General features: G+C 37.5%; 2 protein-coding genes across 2 annotated transcripts; both read right to left on the minus strand.

Moving 5' to 3' along the window:
• Positions 1 to 370: 370 nt before the first annotated feature.
• LOC132311902 (protein RNA-directed DNA methylation 3) lies at positions 371 to 10,963 on the minus strand. The gene is made up of 18 exons (XM_059810050.1): positions 10,720 to 10,963; positions 8,586 to 8,839; positions 8,324 to 8,479; positions 8,025 to 8,183; positions 7,812 to 7,895; positions 6,736 to 6,803; positions 6,293 to 6,649; positions 6,155 to 6,206; positions 5,928 to 6,083; positions 5,692 to 5,835; positions 5,487 to 5,589; positions 5,246 to 5,395; positions 5,106 to 5,160; positions 4,947 to 5,005; positions 4,525 to 4,594; positions 3,976 to 4,012; positions 3,743 to 3,803; positions 371 to 3,632 (listed from the first exon to the last, which is right to left on the minus strand). The coding sequence occupies exons 1-18, from the start codon at positions 10,892 to 10,894 to the stop codon at positions 673 to 675; spliced, it is 5,100 nt and encodes a 1,699-aa protein (XP_059666033.1). The 5' UTR covers positions 10,895 to 10,963; the 3' UTR covers positions 371 to 672.
• A 4,187-nt stretch (positions 10,964 to 15,150) lies between these two features.
• Positions 15,151 to 16,860, minus strand: LOC132314291 (protein NUCLEAR FUSION DEFECTIVE 4-like). Its single transcript, XM_059813165.1, has one exon. It carries the CDS (start codon positions 16,831 to 16,833, stop codon positions 15,151 to 15,153), a length of 1,683 nt encoding a protein of 560 aa, XP_059669148.1. The 5' UTR covers positions 16,834 to 16,860.
• Positions 16,861 to 17,249: the final 389 nt, after the last annotated feature.

Consider the following 17,249-nt stretch of genomic DNA (forward strand, 5'->3'; position numbering starts at 1 on the left):
CAACCAACTAAAATGACGCATTTTCATTGACCACAGCTCACCAAAATCTTCTCCAAAACTCAAAAAAATTGCAACACGTTTAATAGAAGCCAGCACAATCCCATTACATCGATAACGCAACACAATTACATCAAAGATACAGCACTGATGCAAAGATGTAACATTCTCATTCTCAAAGTAAAGTTATTGTTCATGTAATTATGTTGTATCATGTCGCATTTTCAATGTAAAATGCACAAGAAACTACAACATCCTGATTCCATTGCAGTGGCATAAGATCCAAATAGTGAAACTGCAGGTTGCGTTGTCAGTTGCAACAAGTCAACAAGGCACTAACTAATCCCTTTAATTGATGCAATCTAAAGGAAGATGCATATAAAATTACTGGAGCAATAAACATTAAAGTCACCGAAACCTTCAACGGAACAAGTTTGAGGACAGCATGGTCTCTTCCCTGTTCATAGCGAAGAGATCAGAACATGTTCCTATTTCCTGCACATGGTGTACTGTTTAAAACGAGTGCCACAAAAATACCAACATATAGAGCATGAAGGAAAAGAGGTTGTCCGAAAAGAGGTTGTATTTGGACAACCTATCTGTGCAAAAGCAAAAGACAAAACCAGTATCTACATCACATCATGGTAAAGAGGAACCAAATTCCTTCCAGAGTTTTCACCACCCTCCTTTGCTGCCACTGCCACCATTTCCCTTGTTGCCCCAAGAGCTTCCTGCTTCTTTACTCCACGAGTCAGTTGCTCCTCCGCCTTCAGTAGCTCCTTTTGCATCTTTCGATTGATTCCAACCAGAACCAGCCGATTGGCCCCCATCTGCAGCTTTCGACTGATTCCAAGACCCAGCAGCACCGCCATTTCCTGGACCGCTTTCCTTGTTGCCCCAAGAGCTTCCGGCTACTTTACTCCACGAGTTGGTTGCTCCTCCACCTTCAGTAGCTACTTTTGCATCTTTTGATTGATTCCAACCAGAACCAGACGATTGGCCCCCATCTGCAGCATTCGACTGATTCCAAGACCCAGCAGCACCACCATTTCCTGAACCACTTTCCTTGTTGCCCCAAGAGCTTCCTGATGCTTTACTCCACGTGTTAGTTGCTCCTCCACCTTCAGTTGTTCCTTTTGCATCTTTTGATTGATTCCAACCAGAACCAGACGATTGGCCCCCATCTGCAGCATTCGACTGATTCCAAGACCCAGAAGCACCGCCACCTTGGTTCCAACTGCCTCCATCATCTTTACTTTTCCAACCCCCACCACTACCGTTCAACCCTTTGTTGAAGTCATCACTTCCACCAGCATCTTTAGAGCCAGTTCCTTTGCTCCAACTCTGCCATTGGCCCTTGTTACCACCACCTTGGTTCAAACCGCCTCCACCATCATTACTCTTCCAACTCTGAGCATTATTGTTCTTGTCAACCCCGCCTTGGTTCCAACTGCCACCACTACTTTTCCAGCCCTCGGAATTATTGTTCGACCCTTCATTCCAGCCATAGGACTTATCCTCGCCAGAACCGTTTCTGTTATTCCAGTCACTACTTTGGCCCCTCCTTCCACGGCCTCTACCTCCAAAATCACCCCCATCACGACCTCGAAAGCCTCCCCTATAGGATCCACCCCTTCCTCCAAATCCTCCCCCCCTCTCTGAACTGCCTCTATCTGCAAATCCGCCAGTGTCCGAACCACCTCTACCACCAAATCTACCACCTCTACCTCCCCTCCAATTCCCACCTCTTCCTCTATTATCATAAGTATCGGTTTGGTTTTCACTCCCACCACTAGCATTTTCTGAGTTCCATTTGCTTTTGTTGCCCCAGCTATCCTGGTTTCCGCCTGCATCACTACTAGTTCCACTCCCACCAAAAGCATTTCCAGAGTTCCAGTTGCTCTTGTTTCCCCAGCCACAATCCTGATCACCACCTGCATCGTTTGCTTTACTTGCAAAACCACCTCTACCTGTAAATCCACCTCTACCTGCAAATCCACCTCTATCAGAGCCACCTCTACCACCAAATCTACCACCCCTACCTCCCCCCCTCCAATTCCCACCCCTTCCTCTATTATCAAAAGTATCAGTTTGGTTTTCACTCCCACCACTAGCATTTTCCGAGTTCCAATTGCTTTTGCTGCCCCAGCTGTCCTGGTTTCCGCCTGCATCACTGCTAGTTCCACTCCCACCAAAAGCATTTCCAGAGTTCCAGTTGCCCTTGTTTCCCCAGCCACGATCCTGATCACCACCTGCATCATTTCCTTTACTATTCCACTTGCTGCTTTGACCCCATCCTGCTGCTGAACCTCCATCTGAAGGTTTGAAGTTGTTCCAACCATCCCCCTCAGGAGCTTTTCGTTTGTTCCAACCACCTCCATGTTCAGCAGGCTCACTCGATGGTTTGGACGCATTCCAGCTGTCTTCACCAGAGCCAGTTCTGTTTTTCCAGTCAGTACCCTGATCCTCCTTTACATTGTTGCCTGTGTTCCAGCTGCCATCAATTGGTTTGGATACATTACTACTGCCTCCACTGCCCCCATCAAAGGCTTTGGCTTTGCTCCAACCGACTTGTCCACTATTCCAACTAGGTTGATTCTCTGCAGCTGTCCCATAACTTGTCTCATTATTTTCTTGACCTTTGTTACCCCAAGCAGAAGATTCACCTTCACCAAACATTCTTCCTCTGCCAAATTGACCACCACCACCTCGGCCACCTCCTCTTCCCCTTCTACCACCAGAACTGCGGCCACCATCAAATGTTCTTCCCATCGAATTCTCATCTGCATTAACATCATTTTGTTTACCCCAAGAAGATCCTCCAGTTTCACTGTTCCATGAGGATCCACCGCCTTGTTTATTCCAAGAACCTCCCTCCTGCTTGTTCCATGAATCTTGTTTATTTGAAGAAAATCCACCATCCTGTTTAGTCCAGGAAGACCCCCCATCCGCACCAAAGGCCTTCGGTTTGTTCCAACTTTCTTTCTGATCTTGATTCTCCGGTGCAGATGTGGAACTATTCCAAACTGCCTTGCTCCCACCAGAACCATCTTTAGAACCCCACTTTGGTGCAGCTTTACCCCAAGAATCTTCTTGAACACCGTCACCAGTTCCTTTATCTTGGGACCCAACAGCTTTGCACCAGGTGGATCCACTACTTCCACCATCCTTTCCTTTGCCCCATGCATCCAGTTGGTTCTTCCCAGTAGATGCATTATTCCAGCTGCTCATTGTGTTTCCAGTAACATTGTTTTCTTTTTCTAAGGTTTTCTCCTCCGGTTTTTGCCAGCCATCTTTCTGATTATTACCTGCCCAATTGTTCTTCCCCCATGCAGTAGTAGCATCGTTTGATGAATTATCCGGAGTTCCACTATTGAGTTTTGCTTTACCCCAGATGTCTCCAGCATCTTTTGAAGGGCCTGCTTGATCTCCGCTGGATACCTTTGGTCTACCCCAGCTGTCAGATGCACCACCGACGATGCCAATATCAGCAGTATCTTTCTTCCAACTTCCTTCAGCTTTTTTCCAGCCACCAACTTGAGTGTCCACAACAGCTTTCTCATCAGCAACTGCCGTACCCCAAGATGAACCCTGACTTGGAGCCACTTGACTCTCCCAAGAAGCATCTCCCACATCTTCACATCACAATAAATGAAGAAGATGAAGCAGCAGCAATATATTAATTGAAAATTTTATTGTGAAGGTTACTCAAAGAATTTCCAGAGACATGGCAAGCACAAAATACCTTTTTTGCCATCATTATCCACAGAATCAAGAGGATTTGCAGAGTTGGATTCTGGCTGAAGCTGTAACCATCAAACATCATCAAAAACTTGCGTGTATATGTCAGTATTTATGAGAGAGAGAGAGGGGGGGGGGGGGGGGGGGGGGGGGGGGTGTGGTATGCAAGTATGCAACCAAAAGGAAGCAAAACGAGGATAGAAGCTGAATAAATATGAAAGCGGTTTCTGAACTAACCGAGAAGCTTGAGGCAGGGAAAGAAGGCCAAGAGCTCCTGCATGGAGATGCCACCAGATTCAGGTTAATTCAGATATAGAAAAAAATAAATAAATAACATAAGATATAGCTATTATCAACAAGTAAAGAAAGACGAAAAACTGCCATCAGCGAAACCGTTAGTTGCACACAAAACCGATAATAATATTGGGTTGTCGTGAATGGGGCACCAGCAAAGACAATGCATCAAGTGAAAAAATTCTGCTCCGAACTAGTCAAAGCAACCACCATTCGACTCTAGCACTTTAATGCTCATAAGCTAACATGATTTGCCTTAAAAAAGCAAAGATAAGGTAACATAAATATCACAAATAAAAAAACAGCTACTATCTTTAAAAATTAGGCATAAACTGAATAATAGTAATATCAAATTTAAAAATATGTACTAGAGCACAAAATACTGGGATCAATTACTTACACCAAAAGCTCAACTCTGGAAATTCACAGAACTGATGCTAATAAATGATTAGGCATATATACAATAGTAATGTACATCAACCATGATTTAACCTTTCTGTAGAAAGCCCACCACCAGTCCACCTTCCGCCATCTGCTGATGTTGCTGCTCCATCCATCCAATCTACAAAATAAATGACTCTGTTAATTACCACTATGTAGAACATCCCATACCTCATTAAAAAGACACAAGTAGAACAATACGAACCATACTCCAAAAAGACTAGATCAAATGAGAAATAAGATAAAGAAATACGATTTCGCACATTAGGGATGTAGTTACAAACAACATCAGAAAACAGATTCCTACACAATCTCATAACCAAACTGCCAGGTTGAAAATGAAGCTTCCGATACATAGAGATCCTAAGAAGTTATTACGAAAACAACTTTGGAAGGGAAAATCGTAACTATTTTAACAATCAACTATGAGAATATTATTTTCAAGTTGAAAGTGAAGTACTACTGATTACTACCTCTGGAGCAGTCTTGAGTTCCAAGAAGATCGAATGGTTTTACAGACTCCGGATCGTCGCTTTAGACAGAGGAAACAATATCAAAATGATATGAGATTATCAGAAACAATAATTAAAAGATAAATATCAAAAACAGTTAATAATCTTATAGAATATTACCCCATAGGAATTGCAGAACTCTTTGCACGAACCTCAGAAAGATGCTCACATTTAACTGCAGAAACAACATATGAAAAATATTGTAACAAAGATTGACCTTACCATCCAACAGAACCAGGAATAGGAAATCGTCACCAAACCTGTAAGAACCTTCTGCTGAGAATCAAGTTTTACTGTCACATCAGAACGACGCACGGCCAGAACACGGCAAATGTACCCTTTAAGGGGGCCAACTTTGATTCTCAATGCTTGACCAACAGAGAACATTCCATCTTTATCCTCTCGGTTAACTGGCATTCAAAACAATATAACATCAGTGGAACAGGAAGGGGGACAATTAGAATTTAGTATTATACAGGCATTAAGAACTTCTAAACATACAATTGCTGTTATTTTCCCTTGCTTCCCAAGGTTTTTTAGGCGACAGCGGCGATTTAGGAGATGACGGAAAGTCTTCAAAACCCAGGGGCTCTGATTCACCACCCTAAATCGAAACGGAAAACCCCATCAAAAACAAAAGGATGAAAGAGAGAAAAGTATAAGGACAAAAACTCTCTTTTCACATTTTAGGGAGAAGAATTACAACCTTCCCACTGCATTTGTCATCAGAACGTTTAATTTTCTCACACATATGAGATTTCAAGCAAAAATAGCCACTATTTTCAAGCTCATTTTCATCATACAGAAAGATGGTCCCTCTATAAATTTGCTTAACAATTCCTTGCCTACCCTGCAAAGTGCGACAAATAGCATTGTATTCGTATCATTTTCAGCAAAACCATAGTATAGATAGTTTAAACTCATTTAAAATATTGTCCGTACCTCTAATGGACCTTCCAAAACCTTGACAGTGTCATTAATGAATACAGTCTTCTTGCGCTGATCTAATGCAGCTAATTTCTTATCAAAAGACATGTTCTTTAACTCACGCTGTTCAACAGTCACCACTAATGGTCCTTCCGAACCCTCTTTTAAAATCTGGAACAACACATTACAGTTAATTCGCCAACAGTCACCACTGATGGTCCTTCTGAAAGAATATAGCATACCTTAAAACTATCATCTTTCTCTGTGCCGATTATAACCCCGCAATTCTTCCGACTGCAACAAAAATGCAAAAAGCAGATTAATAGATCCAGTTGGTTAAAAAAAAAAAATGACACAACAAAATTAGGTAGCAAACTTACCCAAAAAACACTAGATCATGCACTTCAAAACTACTTCCCGTGCCAGAGCTCGATGAACACTCTCCTTTCTCTCCTTTCCCACCCCCTTTGTCACCCTTTGTTGTGGGTGTGAGTGTGGGTTTTTTCTTTTGATCACCATAAAGCTGGGAAAGCCATTCGAGATCACCAGATTCTTCTTTCGTAGAAGACATAAACTTTAGAAGTTCATCTTCAGAAGGAGTCACAGCCCAAAAGCTTAATGAGTCGATGGATACTTTTTTGTATATAAAACCATCCTTAAACATCAACCCATCAAGAGCCTCTAACATTTCTCCAGTATCACGGTCACGTCTATATTGAATGAGAGGCCGGAATTCCCTACAAGTAAAAAGTTCATACAATAAAATAACATGTACAATATATACCACTAACATGACATTATATGATGAGAGCATGTATATTACTCGAGTTCACTAGAGCTGATCAATCTCGGTGCCGGGGTAACAGTCTTCTTCGGAGTAACTCCTCCAGCCTGTGCATATGATGAGATAAGTGAATTGCAGACTACTACATGCACTGACGATGATAAGGAACATAATGTTGCCAATCAAAACGCCCAGATAAGGAGGCACCAGAAAGTCCCAAAAATGATCCATACAGTTAAGTGTGCTACAGCATAAATTTATTACCAAAATATATGCATCACAATTCTCAATGAAATTACCCACTTCCTTAGTAGTGACAAACAATTTGCATCAGTGTTCACAATTTCAATTGCTCGAAGATGAAAATGTAAAGACTATAAAAGTGTCATTTATACTGCTACAATCTATATATATCTATAAAGTATCTTCTTCTTGACTGGTCTAGCTACAAAAAAAAAAATAACATATAACAAATTATGACATATTATGATTTATGTAAATGAAGTTGAGAAACACTCACAAGGGAGCAGAAGTCCAAATTAGATATATGACCAATCATGGTTGGATCATTCAAAGCCAGCACAATTGACTAGTATTTTATGTGAATTAAGCTAGAACAGTCCGGAAAATCGCACATTGGGACAAAATTACAATTGAAAGTACCCAAGGGAGCAAACAAAAGGATTTACTTGTATCATTGTTTTAAGGTGCAATTACGATAACAATTTCTACACATGCTCATTTATTATACCACGAAGGCAGCAGGATAATTAAAAAATAATAATTTAATTAAAACAATACTACAAACAAAATTTCATTACAAAGGGAAACACAACAATTTGGGCCAATAGTGACTCAATTAGATCTCAAAAAAAAAATAATAATAATAATAAATAATTAATTAAAAAAAAAATATGAGAAAATAAAAAATTAACCAAATGGATATCCTGAAAACAAACAGCAGTTTCTACTTTTAGGCTTGTGTTGGTCACAAAGAACTTATTCTTTTCTTAAAAAATAAATAAAAAGGAATATCTGTGATAGGTAATTCTTGTCACCAACAAAAGTAGAGAAATATACATATAAAAAAAAAAGGTATAAGTTAATCTTATTACAAATTTTTCAGCCATTAATTGTAGATCAACTCTTGGGATCAGCTTTACTGTAGCTTTTTTCCGTGCATGATTCACAGCCATAACCTACAAAAATATATTTGTGGCAGAGAAAAATATCAAAACCAGCTAAAAAATAGGTAGGTCAACCTGAGTAAATTGACAGAGGAGAAACAGCATGGTAAATAGCAGGTGCAACAGAGAAACACATGATACCTGTGCTAGATCCCCCTTGTATTTCCCATTCTTCACGCGAGCCCATGTGCCTGCAGAAACTTCGTTGTATTTGCTTCGAACAGAGAGTAAATGAGAGACTTCATTCTTCGGGACAGGTGACACTCGAGTGGAATATACACTACAAAGTCCTTTACACGCCTGCAGTTAATGATAACAAACTATCCATTACAGTTTACCTACATTATACTTTGAAGCAATAAAATTAGTGGCAACAACAAAAGCATTCTTTCTCTGGAGAGAGAAAGAAAGATATAGTAAGTTAAGGAAAAAAAGAGTACCTCATTAACATCCCATTGTTTGTCAGCTTCAATATAAATAAAACCTTTCACATGCTCAAGTGAAAATGCAGAGACTATCTGCAGTTTACTTCCTAGGGATTGCAAGTCAACAAATTTCTGCATGAGGCAGAAAACTGAATGCCTCTCGCGTCCAACCTACAACCAGAAATTTGATCAGGAAAGCAAAGGAGAACGAATAGAGGAGAAGAGAGATAAGAGGTGCTTTCATGAAACATAACTCCTAGGTCACTAAACACTATACCATGCATTTGACTTTCCAAACAGTTGGATCCTTAGCAGAAGGAATAAATGCATTTCTTTCAACTGATCTTTTAGACTCGTATCCATCTTCTGCATACGTAACAAAACTGGAACCTGGTCTGTAACGCTCTTCCAAATATTTTTCCAGTTCTTCCTCACTCATCTCCTCTTCTTTCGGCAAAAATGGAACATTATGGACTTTTCCAGGTTCTTTTTTGACTTTAACCTCTGTGTCGGATTCATCTTCCAGAAAATCTGTTTTCAGTTTTGAAAAAAAGTAAGGAACAATGTGGTCACTCTTAACATAAGTGAAAGATTTCTTTTATAAAAGCGAGCAACCATGACGTCCCATTCTTGATGGACATAGTCATCCAAGGAATCCATGAATGCTTCCAAGGAAGATTTCTTATGCTTTAGTTGAGCAGGTTCACCAGGAAGCCAAACATCCAAACCAGAAAAATACATATACAACAAGGAGGATCATATTCTCTATGCCAAGTAACAAAGAATATCACATTCTCTCTACATCACTCTATCAACAACAGAATACATGTAGCATTGATCAAATGAACCTTCTAGAAAGGTCCTAATAAGAACCGCAGTAAGGAACGTTGTAAAACTAGCTGTCTAGTTATATGAGCACGACTATATCGTCGCACATGCTTAAAAAGTTTAGAAGAAGCAAACTAAGAATACATTATTTAATCAATTGTTGTTGTTGTGGTGGTGTGTGTGTGTGCAGGTGTGAAAAGTGGAACCATCAGAATAATTCTTCACATAAAACTTGACTATTCAGATTTATTCACCATTTGGTGATATCAAAATATACTGATTATTTTCCAGATGATACATTGATAAACATGCATGCACATCTAAATCATGGAAATGTCCATCAAAGAAATGTCCATGAACGCTCTATTTCTCACAGTTGTTCTTATAAATAGAAATAAAACTATCTAAGCTAGCCAAATGCAATGAGATTAGTTGTCATGGTACTTAAAGAAAGCAGTTTATTGCCCTCTGCTGGTGGATCGCCCTTCTCGTCTTCCCTTCAGCTAGGGTATCTTGAGTCCACATGCGGTTCTTTGAGACCTGGCTCTGATACCAGTTGTTGGGATGGGGGTATCCAACCCAAAAGGTTCACGGTGAAGCAACACTTGCCCCATATACGTCCCAAATTTCCTTATTCATTAACAGATGTGGGACTCGTTCAACTACCCAACAGTATTAAAAACAAAAGTTGAATAACTTAAAAGATTACCTGAGTAAATTTTTAGCAAAATAGAATACTATACAAAAATAATGGAGAAGCCCCCCATATATCAGCTTAGCAACATAGAACCCCAGTTTCAATGATTTCATCATGGGGCTAGTGAACTTCTTGTTCCACACAAGTGTAATTGAGCTATTATTCAGTAGCAAACCGATCATGTTTACCCAATGTGTAACCAGCATCCACCACACAAAATCCCCATAAAAGAAATAAAATCAACTTATCAAAAAAAAAAAAAATCAAATCAAATCAAATAAAAAAACCAGGTATACACGGATATAAGAATAAATACAACCCACATTTCATTTAAGTTACACGTAGAACCCACAAGAAACCTTCATGAAACAAATAGACCGAAATTACCTCAGAGAAAGAAAAAAAAAAAAAACAAATTGACCGAAATTCTTCTAAAATTGCAATTAGTTAACTCAGAACCTTGAAAATAAAATCCTATAAGTTCAAGTAATTGCAGCAAACAGAAGAAGTATAAAACCCTAAATCAAACAAATTCCACCTACATTTTTGTAAAAACTCTTGTACAACCGGTAAGAAAACTCAATCGCTGCAAATAGACATTTACTTTGACCAAAGTTTGCTGCAAATATGTTAAAATTTTGAATCTAAAACCCTAGAAAAAGATGCAACATCAAAAACAAAACCTATACCGTCCCAACACAAATCCACCCAACAATTCACTCCAAAACCACATCCAAGCCATAGAACATCTCAATCGACTGAAAGAAGCCCTGATATCATCAACATTTCGGCAAATGAGCCCAGAAACAGAGTCAAAAATCCCATAAACTCACGCGAAAATCATAATTTAATCAAAAGAAATAGGGATTTAGTTTTTGGTTTTTACCATCGAGATCATCGTCGCTCGACTCATTTTCGTCGAATTCGTCTGCAGCGTCCTCGAAGAACTGAAGAACGCCGGGGTTCTTCCTCTTCCGGCGGCCGGTTTTGTCACTGTCGTAGTCGTGCTTTCTCTTCGTCGACGAGTCCTTGCCGGCGACTTGTTTGCCCTTGGACACCATTTTCAGCTAAGAACATCAAGGTTTTTGAGAGCTAAAAAGGACAGAGACACCAAGGGAGAGAGAGAGAGAGGGGTCTGATAGTGTGACTAGGGGAATATCAGAGGTTATTTATTTGGTGGAATATGATGTTTATTTCCGTTTATGCCCTTGTTATGCGAAATGGATGATTCTATGTTATTGGAAACTTGAGGAGTATTTCTGTCATTTCGGTCAAAGAAATAGTTGGGAAGGGAAGGAAATGGAATTGTCTAGTGTTTGTTTTGTAAAATACTAAACGAAAAAGAAAATATTTGGAGGAAAAATAGAGGAGTTAATTAATTCTAATTTTCTTCTATTTCAAAGTTGTGAGGAAATGGAGAAAAAGGATGAGAAATTAGTAATTACGTATTATTCTTCTATCTTTTAACATGTGAAATTATATTTGTCATTACCACTCACAAAATAAATAATTCATTATTTTTCCTACTTTACTATTTTTTCCAAATACATCATGGATTGTAACTATTATTTTTTATTATTTCTTTTTTTCTCTCTCATAAGTTATTCAAATATGATTAGAGGATAACATACTTTCCTCTTATTTCTTCTTTTTCCTATAGTAACTTACATTATTATCTCAGTTCTCTTTTTCATTCTAGTTATCCAATAAAACCTTTGAAAATTATTAGCATTCCATTTTTGTAATTTTTAAGGTCTATTTGATTTTTTTTAATAAATGAGATGACGCAATTAGTATTTAAAAGTGTGATTTAAGAGTACTTTATGATATATAATTATAAAATGTGAGATTGCTTTCACAATAATTATATGTCATTCTTTTAGAAAATATCACATTGTAAAAGTTGAGTGTCACTATATTTTTTTTGACATTTGTCTCATGCATCAAGGATAATTTTGACATTTACAGGCGTTCTCATGTTTTGTTTGCTGAAAGAAAGGAAATAGGTGATAAATTTCTTTCTTTGGCGAGAGAAAATGGACAATGTGACTTTGAATATTGTATACTATATAGTTGGTTTAATATATTAAAAAAAAAAAAAAAAAAAAACAATTCAATGTGTTGGCAATATAATGAAGGATAAGCTGAATATTCTAACCTTTTTAGAGCCAATATTATGGCAAATGTTTGTTTGAATTTTTGTTTGAATTTTGAAAAAAATAAAAATTATTGGTATACAAAGAAATGACTCATTTTACATGAATTTTACACAAAATACTTAATTAACGAACGAAGGTGAACTTTGAAATTTTTTTATTTTTTAATCCGACAAAAAGGGAAAAAATAGGTTAGTCGAATTTAAGTTGTCATGTACCTATGTGTTTGGATGGGATGATTTGGAGGGATAGGGAGAGAAAAGAAACAAAAAAAAAAAAAAAAAATGATAGGGGTCAATTGTGTTTGGGTGAGTTAAATGGAGAGAAAATAGAGGGTAGAAATATCCTCCTTGTCCCTCATTTGCTATCTCTCCAAAATTGAGAAGGTATGGTTTAGGTGGTATTTGTTATTTCATTCAAGTCCTAGTTATATAAAGGGTAGGATAGTAATTTTGTTATTATCTTTTATTTTATTTTCTCTCCTTTATTTTATCCAAACAAAAATGACTATCATTTCTTTTATTTTCTTTCCTATCTATCCAAACATGAATATAAATTATTACTATCATTTCTTTTATCGACTAACCAAGACCATCTTCGATACAAAATACCATTTTTGCATACCAAATCTATATTTTGAAAGGAACTGCAGTGTCAAAATATTATATTTTAACAATTCTACTCTAATGGTGCTTTTTATTCAAAATACTATTTTTTGACACAACAATCATTATTTTTCAATAATCTTAAAAAAGTTATATTACTATCATTTTTCTTTCTCTCTTATCTATCCAAACACGCCTAGAACTCCCTCAGTCCCTCTACCAACTGAGCTAAACCAAAGGCAAGAACGAAAATACAACAAAAGGCACAACCCATAAACTCCTTGAGTCAACTTCATTTTCGCAACCCAACTCATATTATTGTCCTATTAAGAATTCAAAATTTACTTTTTTTAACCCGTGATATTCGTGTAAGGCCTCTTGTAACCTTACTTAAAATGAAAAAAAAAAAAAAATTTAGTGTTTTTTCCTTTTTCTATTAGTCTTGAAACTTTGATATAGGGTTTGAAAATTAAATTTTAAAACCGCTAGAAAATAGAAGTTGATCCCAATAATTTGTTAAACCCAAATATAATGATAGGAAGATCATTTATAAAGAAATTAAGGGAAGAATGAACTTTGAGTGATTGGAAGTCTGGTGACATGACAAACCTCTCCCTGAATAGAAAATCAAGGAGAGATTGAACTTCACTAACTAAAAACAAAAAAGGTTGAAACTTCAAGCCATATGGTATAAGTAATTAATCTCTCTCAAGTCTTTACTAATATGCTACCTCATAGCCCTTTTGCAAGCAGAACATATAACTTATGTCTTGCTTTTGGATTGAGAAATGCTTTATATTTGGACAATAAGGTTCTGATGTAAAATATTTTTTAAAAAATATATATTTTTATTTTTTTAGTGTTTGATTGTCGTAAAATATTTACAAAAAAAAAATTAAAATTTAACAAAAATAACTTATCCATTAATTTTTGACAACTAATTTTACATGTCCTGCCCAATGAACTCAACCTCAACCTTGACATAGACTTTTGCCAAATTCCGAAAAAATAAAAATAAAAGAATATTTTACCTGAAAAGAAAAATATTTTCCAAAAAAAATATTTTACGTCAAACAGAACCTAAATAAAGAACAATTTCATAACATAGTGACGGTTGATGCGGACCAATAATAAATGAGTATATCATCTTTAAGTACCAAATTAAATATGGTAGGTAGATACCTACTTACCAAATCAGAAATGATGATTTGATTAATATTTATAATTTGGTAATTAAAATATGATGTGTCTATTTATTATTGGTCAACATCATTAGTGTAAATTCTCACTAATGAAGACCTAAGTATTGTCCATAAATATATGAACAATATTTAGGTTATCACTGACTGTTATTGTGAACAATAACTATTTAGTATATATATTTTTAACTGACGTCTTGACCTAATGGTAACTATTTACAGGTAACTATGTCTAAGTGTGTATTTGTCATCATATATATAGTCTATTTAGATACGGAAGTCGCCTTTCTCAAATTATAGTCTATTTAGATATAAAAATCCTAAACCTTTCTAAAATAAAAACTTTTTCGACCGTCCATTAATCCATAACCAATTTAATATGGTAAAATATGTTTGAGGAGGATTTGTCAAAATCAGAATTTGGGGAGAATTAAAGAACACTGAGAGGCTTAAACCCTTTCCTTTTAAAAACTGTTCTTCATACTTCAATATATTAGCAGTTATATACTAAACAATCAGTGATAAGTAATTCGGCAAAAAAAAGTTGATACGTACCCTAGATTCCTATTTCAATTTTAAAACAGTTCCAACTATATTGTCCTAGCTAGTAATACTACTAATACTAATCATAACAGATGACAAATATGTATTTCACAAAACAGAGTCCTATAAAGAGGTGTATATATAATCAAAGGCCCTGTCCAGTGGAGTTCCAAACTCAAAAAAAAAAAAATTGTTTATTCTAATATTGGAGAGTCCATTGCCTTTTGTTGCTTGTACTTAAAATCACCATCATTAAGAGATAGTCCTTCATTTACTCCAACTTTTTTCTGCATTTTGTTCATTTATAAAATCTTTCACTCTTAAATCTCCATTAGGCTAAAGAAGTAAGATTATTAATGTGGCAAATCATTAACCACGTTAGTTTTTCTTCATGATTATTAAAGCTCTTTGAAAAACAAAGACAACCATATATAATCGAAGGAAGAATATAAACTTACCGATCAGTTTTGTTATCGATTAATGTGGCAATCATCGAGTTTAAAACTATTCTTATCAAACACAAAATACAAACTTACAATGAAGTTAAACACTTCCTAGAGTAAACTTGCTTGGCAAAAATTTTGAAAAAAAAAGGGAAATAAATTAGAAGGCATAAAAAAAAATGTTCCTTTCACCATACAAAGAGAGATAAAATAAAATTTTGAAAGCACGTACAAAGACATTGTTTAAATGCTCTCCTTTTGCTCTAAAACAATAATATATATATATATATATATATATATATATATATATATATATTAGAACATTCACCTTCATTGCAATTCCATCTTAATTTCTAGCTCTCACCTTCTGGTTACTTTGCAGTAGTAGAAACCAATGCCATTTCCTTCTCATTTGCTTCCATTTCCTCCCTAAACTTCTTATAGATGTCACTCTTATAATATGCAACAGTCCTATACACCAAAATCAGAGAAATAAGTGCCCCAACCAAATTTGTAACGGCTAGTATTATAAAAGAGAGCCTATAACATTGCTTGCCAATGCAAGTCAATTCCTTCACCATTGATCTAGTCATGCCCTTGAGTGCAAGTTGCTTCAATGCCTCCTCGTCATAAAGCTTCCCAACAATTCTCACATTGAGTACGTATGATCCAATCGGGCTTGCCAATTGGCCACAATTGAAAAGGGTAGCATAATTTTTCAATCCAAAGAGCTCCGATATGATGACGAAAACTAGAGTGAGTTGCGCACCATAGGAGAAACCAAGGAGCAACGAGGCGACGTAGACTGAACCGGGGAATGGGAATGCAATGAGGATGTCACCAACGCAAGGTAACAAAAGGGAGAATGTCATGATAAGAGTGCGCGGGATTTTCCATTTTGTTAGGATTTTTTCGGAGCCGAAACCTGCAGCAACTCTCCCAAAGTAGTTCCATATGCTCATGAGTGACACAAATGTGCTAATGGTTTGGGTCGGGTAGCCTAATGACTCCCCAATTTGCCCCAAATTGTCAATTGCGGTCAAGCTGCAACCTAGTCCACACAATGTAGCCACAAAAAGGATAATCATGTCAAGGCTCAGTAGGGCTTGCATTATACCATAATCTTCACCTCTTGGTGGCTTCTTGAAGATGTTCCCGCCACAACACGGAGCTTCCTCCTTCTTTGCAATTAGGGTTGTCGAAGACTCGGCTGCAGCCTCCACCGGCTTTGGCTCCGGCAACGGCGGTTCCTCAACCACAACACCAACACTACTAGTAGGTGCACTCACTTGTTTCCTCTGCTTCCACGTTGCTAATTCTTCTCTGATTGCTATAAACAATGGAAGGAAAAGCAACACACAAACAGCAGTTGCACTTACTATGTAGGCATTGTGTGAGAAATTGACTTTTTTTTGAGCAATGGTTAGTCCCATGAGACACAAAGCCAAAACAATTGATATAAATAGATATTGGTTGAAGACCTTTTCCTCATTAGGGTGTCTAGAAGTTTTCAATTCCCTAATGTTGAAAACAAATAGTATCGAAATCACTGCGGGCAACCAACCAATTAATAGAATCAGAGACTTTGCATCGTTCCCATAAATCGCATAGTAGAGTTGCGTGAAAATGGCGCCACTAAGCCCTACGAAACCCTTCATAAGACCTAGCATCTTACCTCTACTTCCCGGGAAATTCTTCACACAAGTCACGAGGGAGCCGGTGTTAGCGAAGTTCTGCGAGTTTGCGCCAATAATTATGTACGCACACATCTGCCACACCGCCGGCTTCGCGATACGTTTCGTGACGGCCAGCCAGATGAGGAAGTATCCGGCGAAGTTCATGGCGGAGCCGACTAGGAGCACGAACCACACCGGGACTACCTCGGCGAGTAGGCCGGAGAGGACACCGACATTGGCACCGAGGTCTTTGCATGAGCCTATTAGGTTTAGGGTTGATTGGTCGTAGCCGAGAGTGGCCTTGATTTCCTTGGAGTAGACACCGAAGAGATAGGTTGCGCCCGCGCCGGCCATGATCAAGAAGGAGGCAAACATCATGAACCACCGTCCGATGAGGAATTGGACCGTGAACCGGCATAGTCCACAGCCTGAGCTTGATCTTGAGCTATGGTTGTTCACCATATCAGCCATGGTGTAAGAAAAGTGTACGTAGGGTTTAGAAGGTGAACAAGGGCATGGAAATGGACTGAGAGACTAGCTAGGGTTTAGGTTTTGGTAGTGAAAATGGGGGATGAATGTAGGTTATAGAAGAAGAAGAGAGTGTGATCTGAACCTATTTTTGTGGGATTTAAAGAGAAAATATATGAGTTTTGGAGATAAAATAGATTCAGATGAGATAAGATTGTTATGGATAAGTGTTAGGTTATTAGTGGGTTGAGGTTTTTTAATTCATCCACAGCTCCTGTGAGTTTCAAATTGTTAGTTAGCCAAATTCTGTTTCGAGTGGCATGCAG

Source organism: Cornus florida, unplaced genomic scaffold, assembly GCF_030987335.1.
Source record: "Cornus florida cultivar Cherokee Brave unplaced genomic scaffold, ASM3098733v1 CherokeeBrave_3.0.0_Hap2_Chr06, whole genome shotgun sequence".
Classification (NCBI taxonomy): Eukaryota; Viridiplantae; Streptophyta; class Magnoliopsida; order Cornales; family Cornaceae; genus Cornus; species Cornus florida.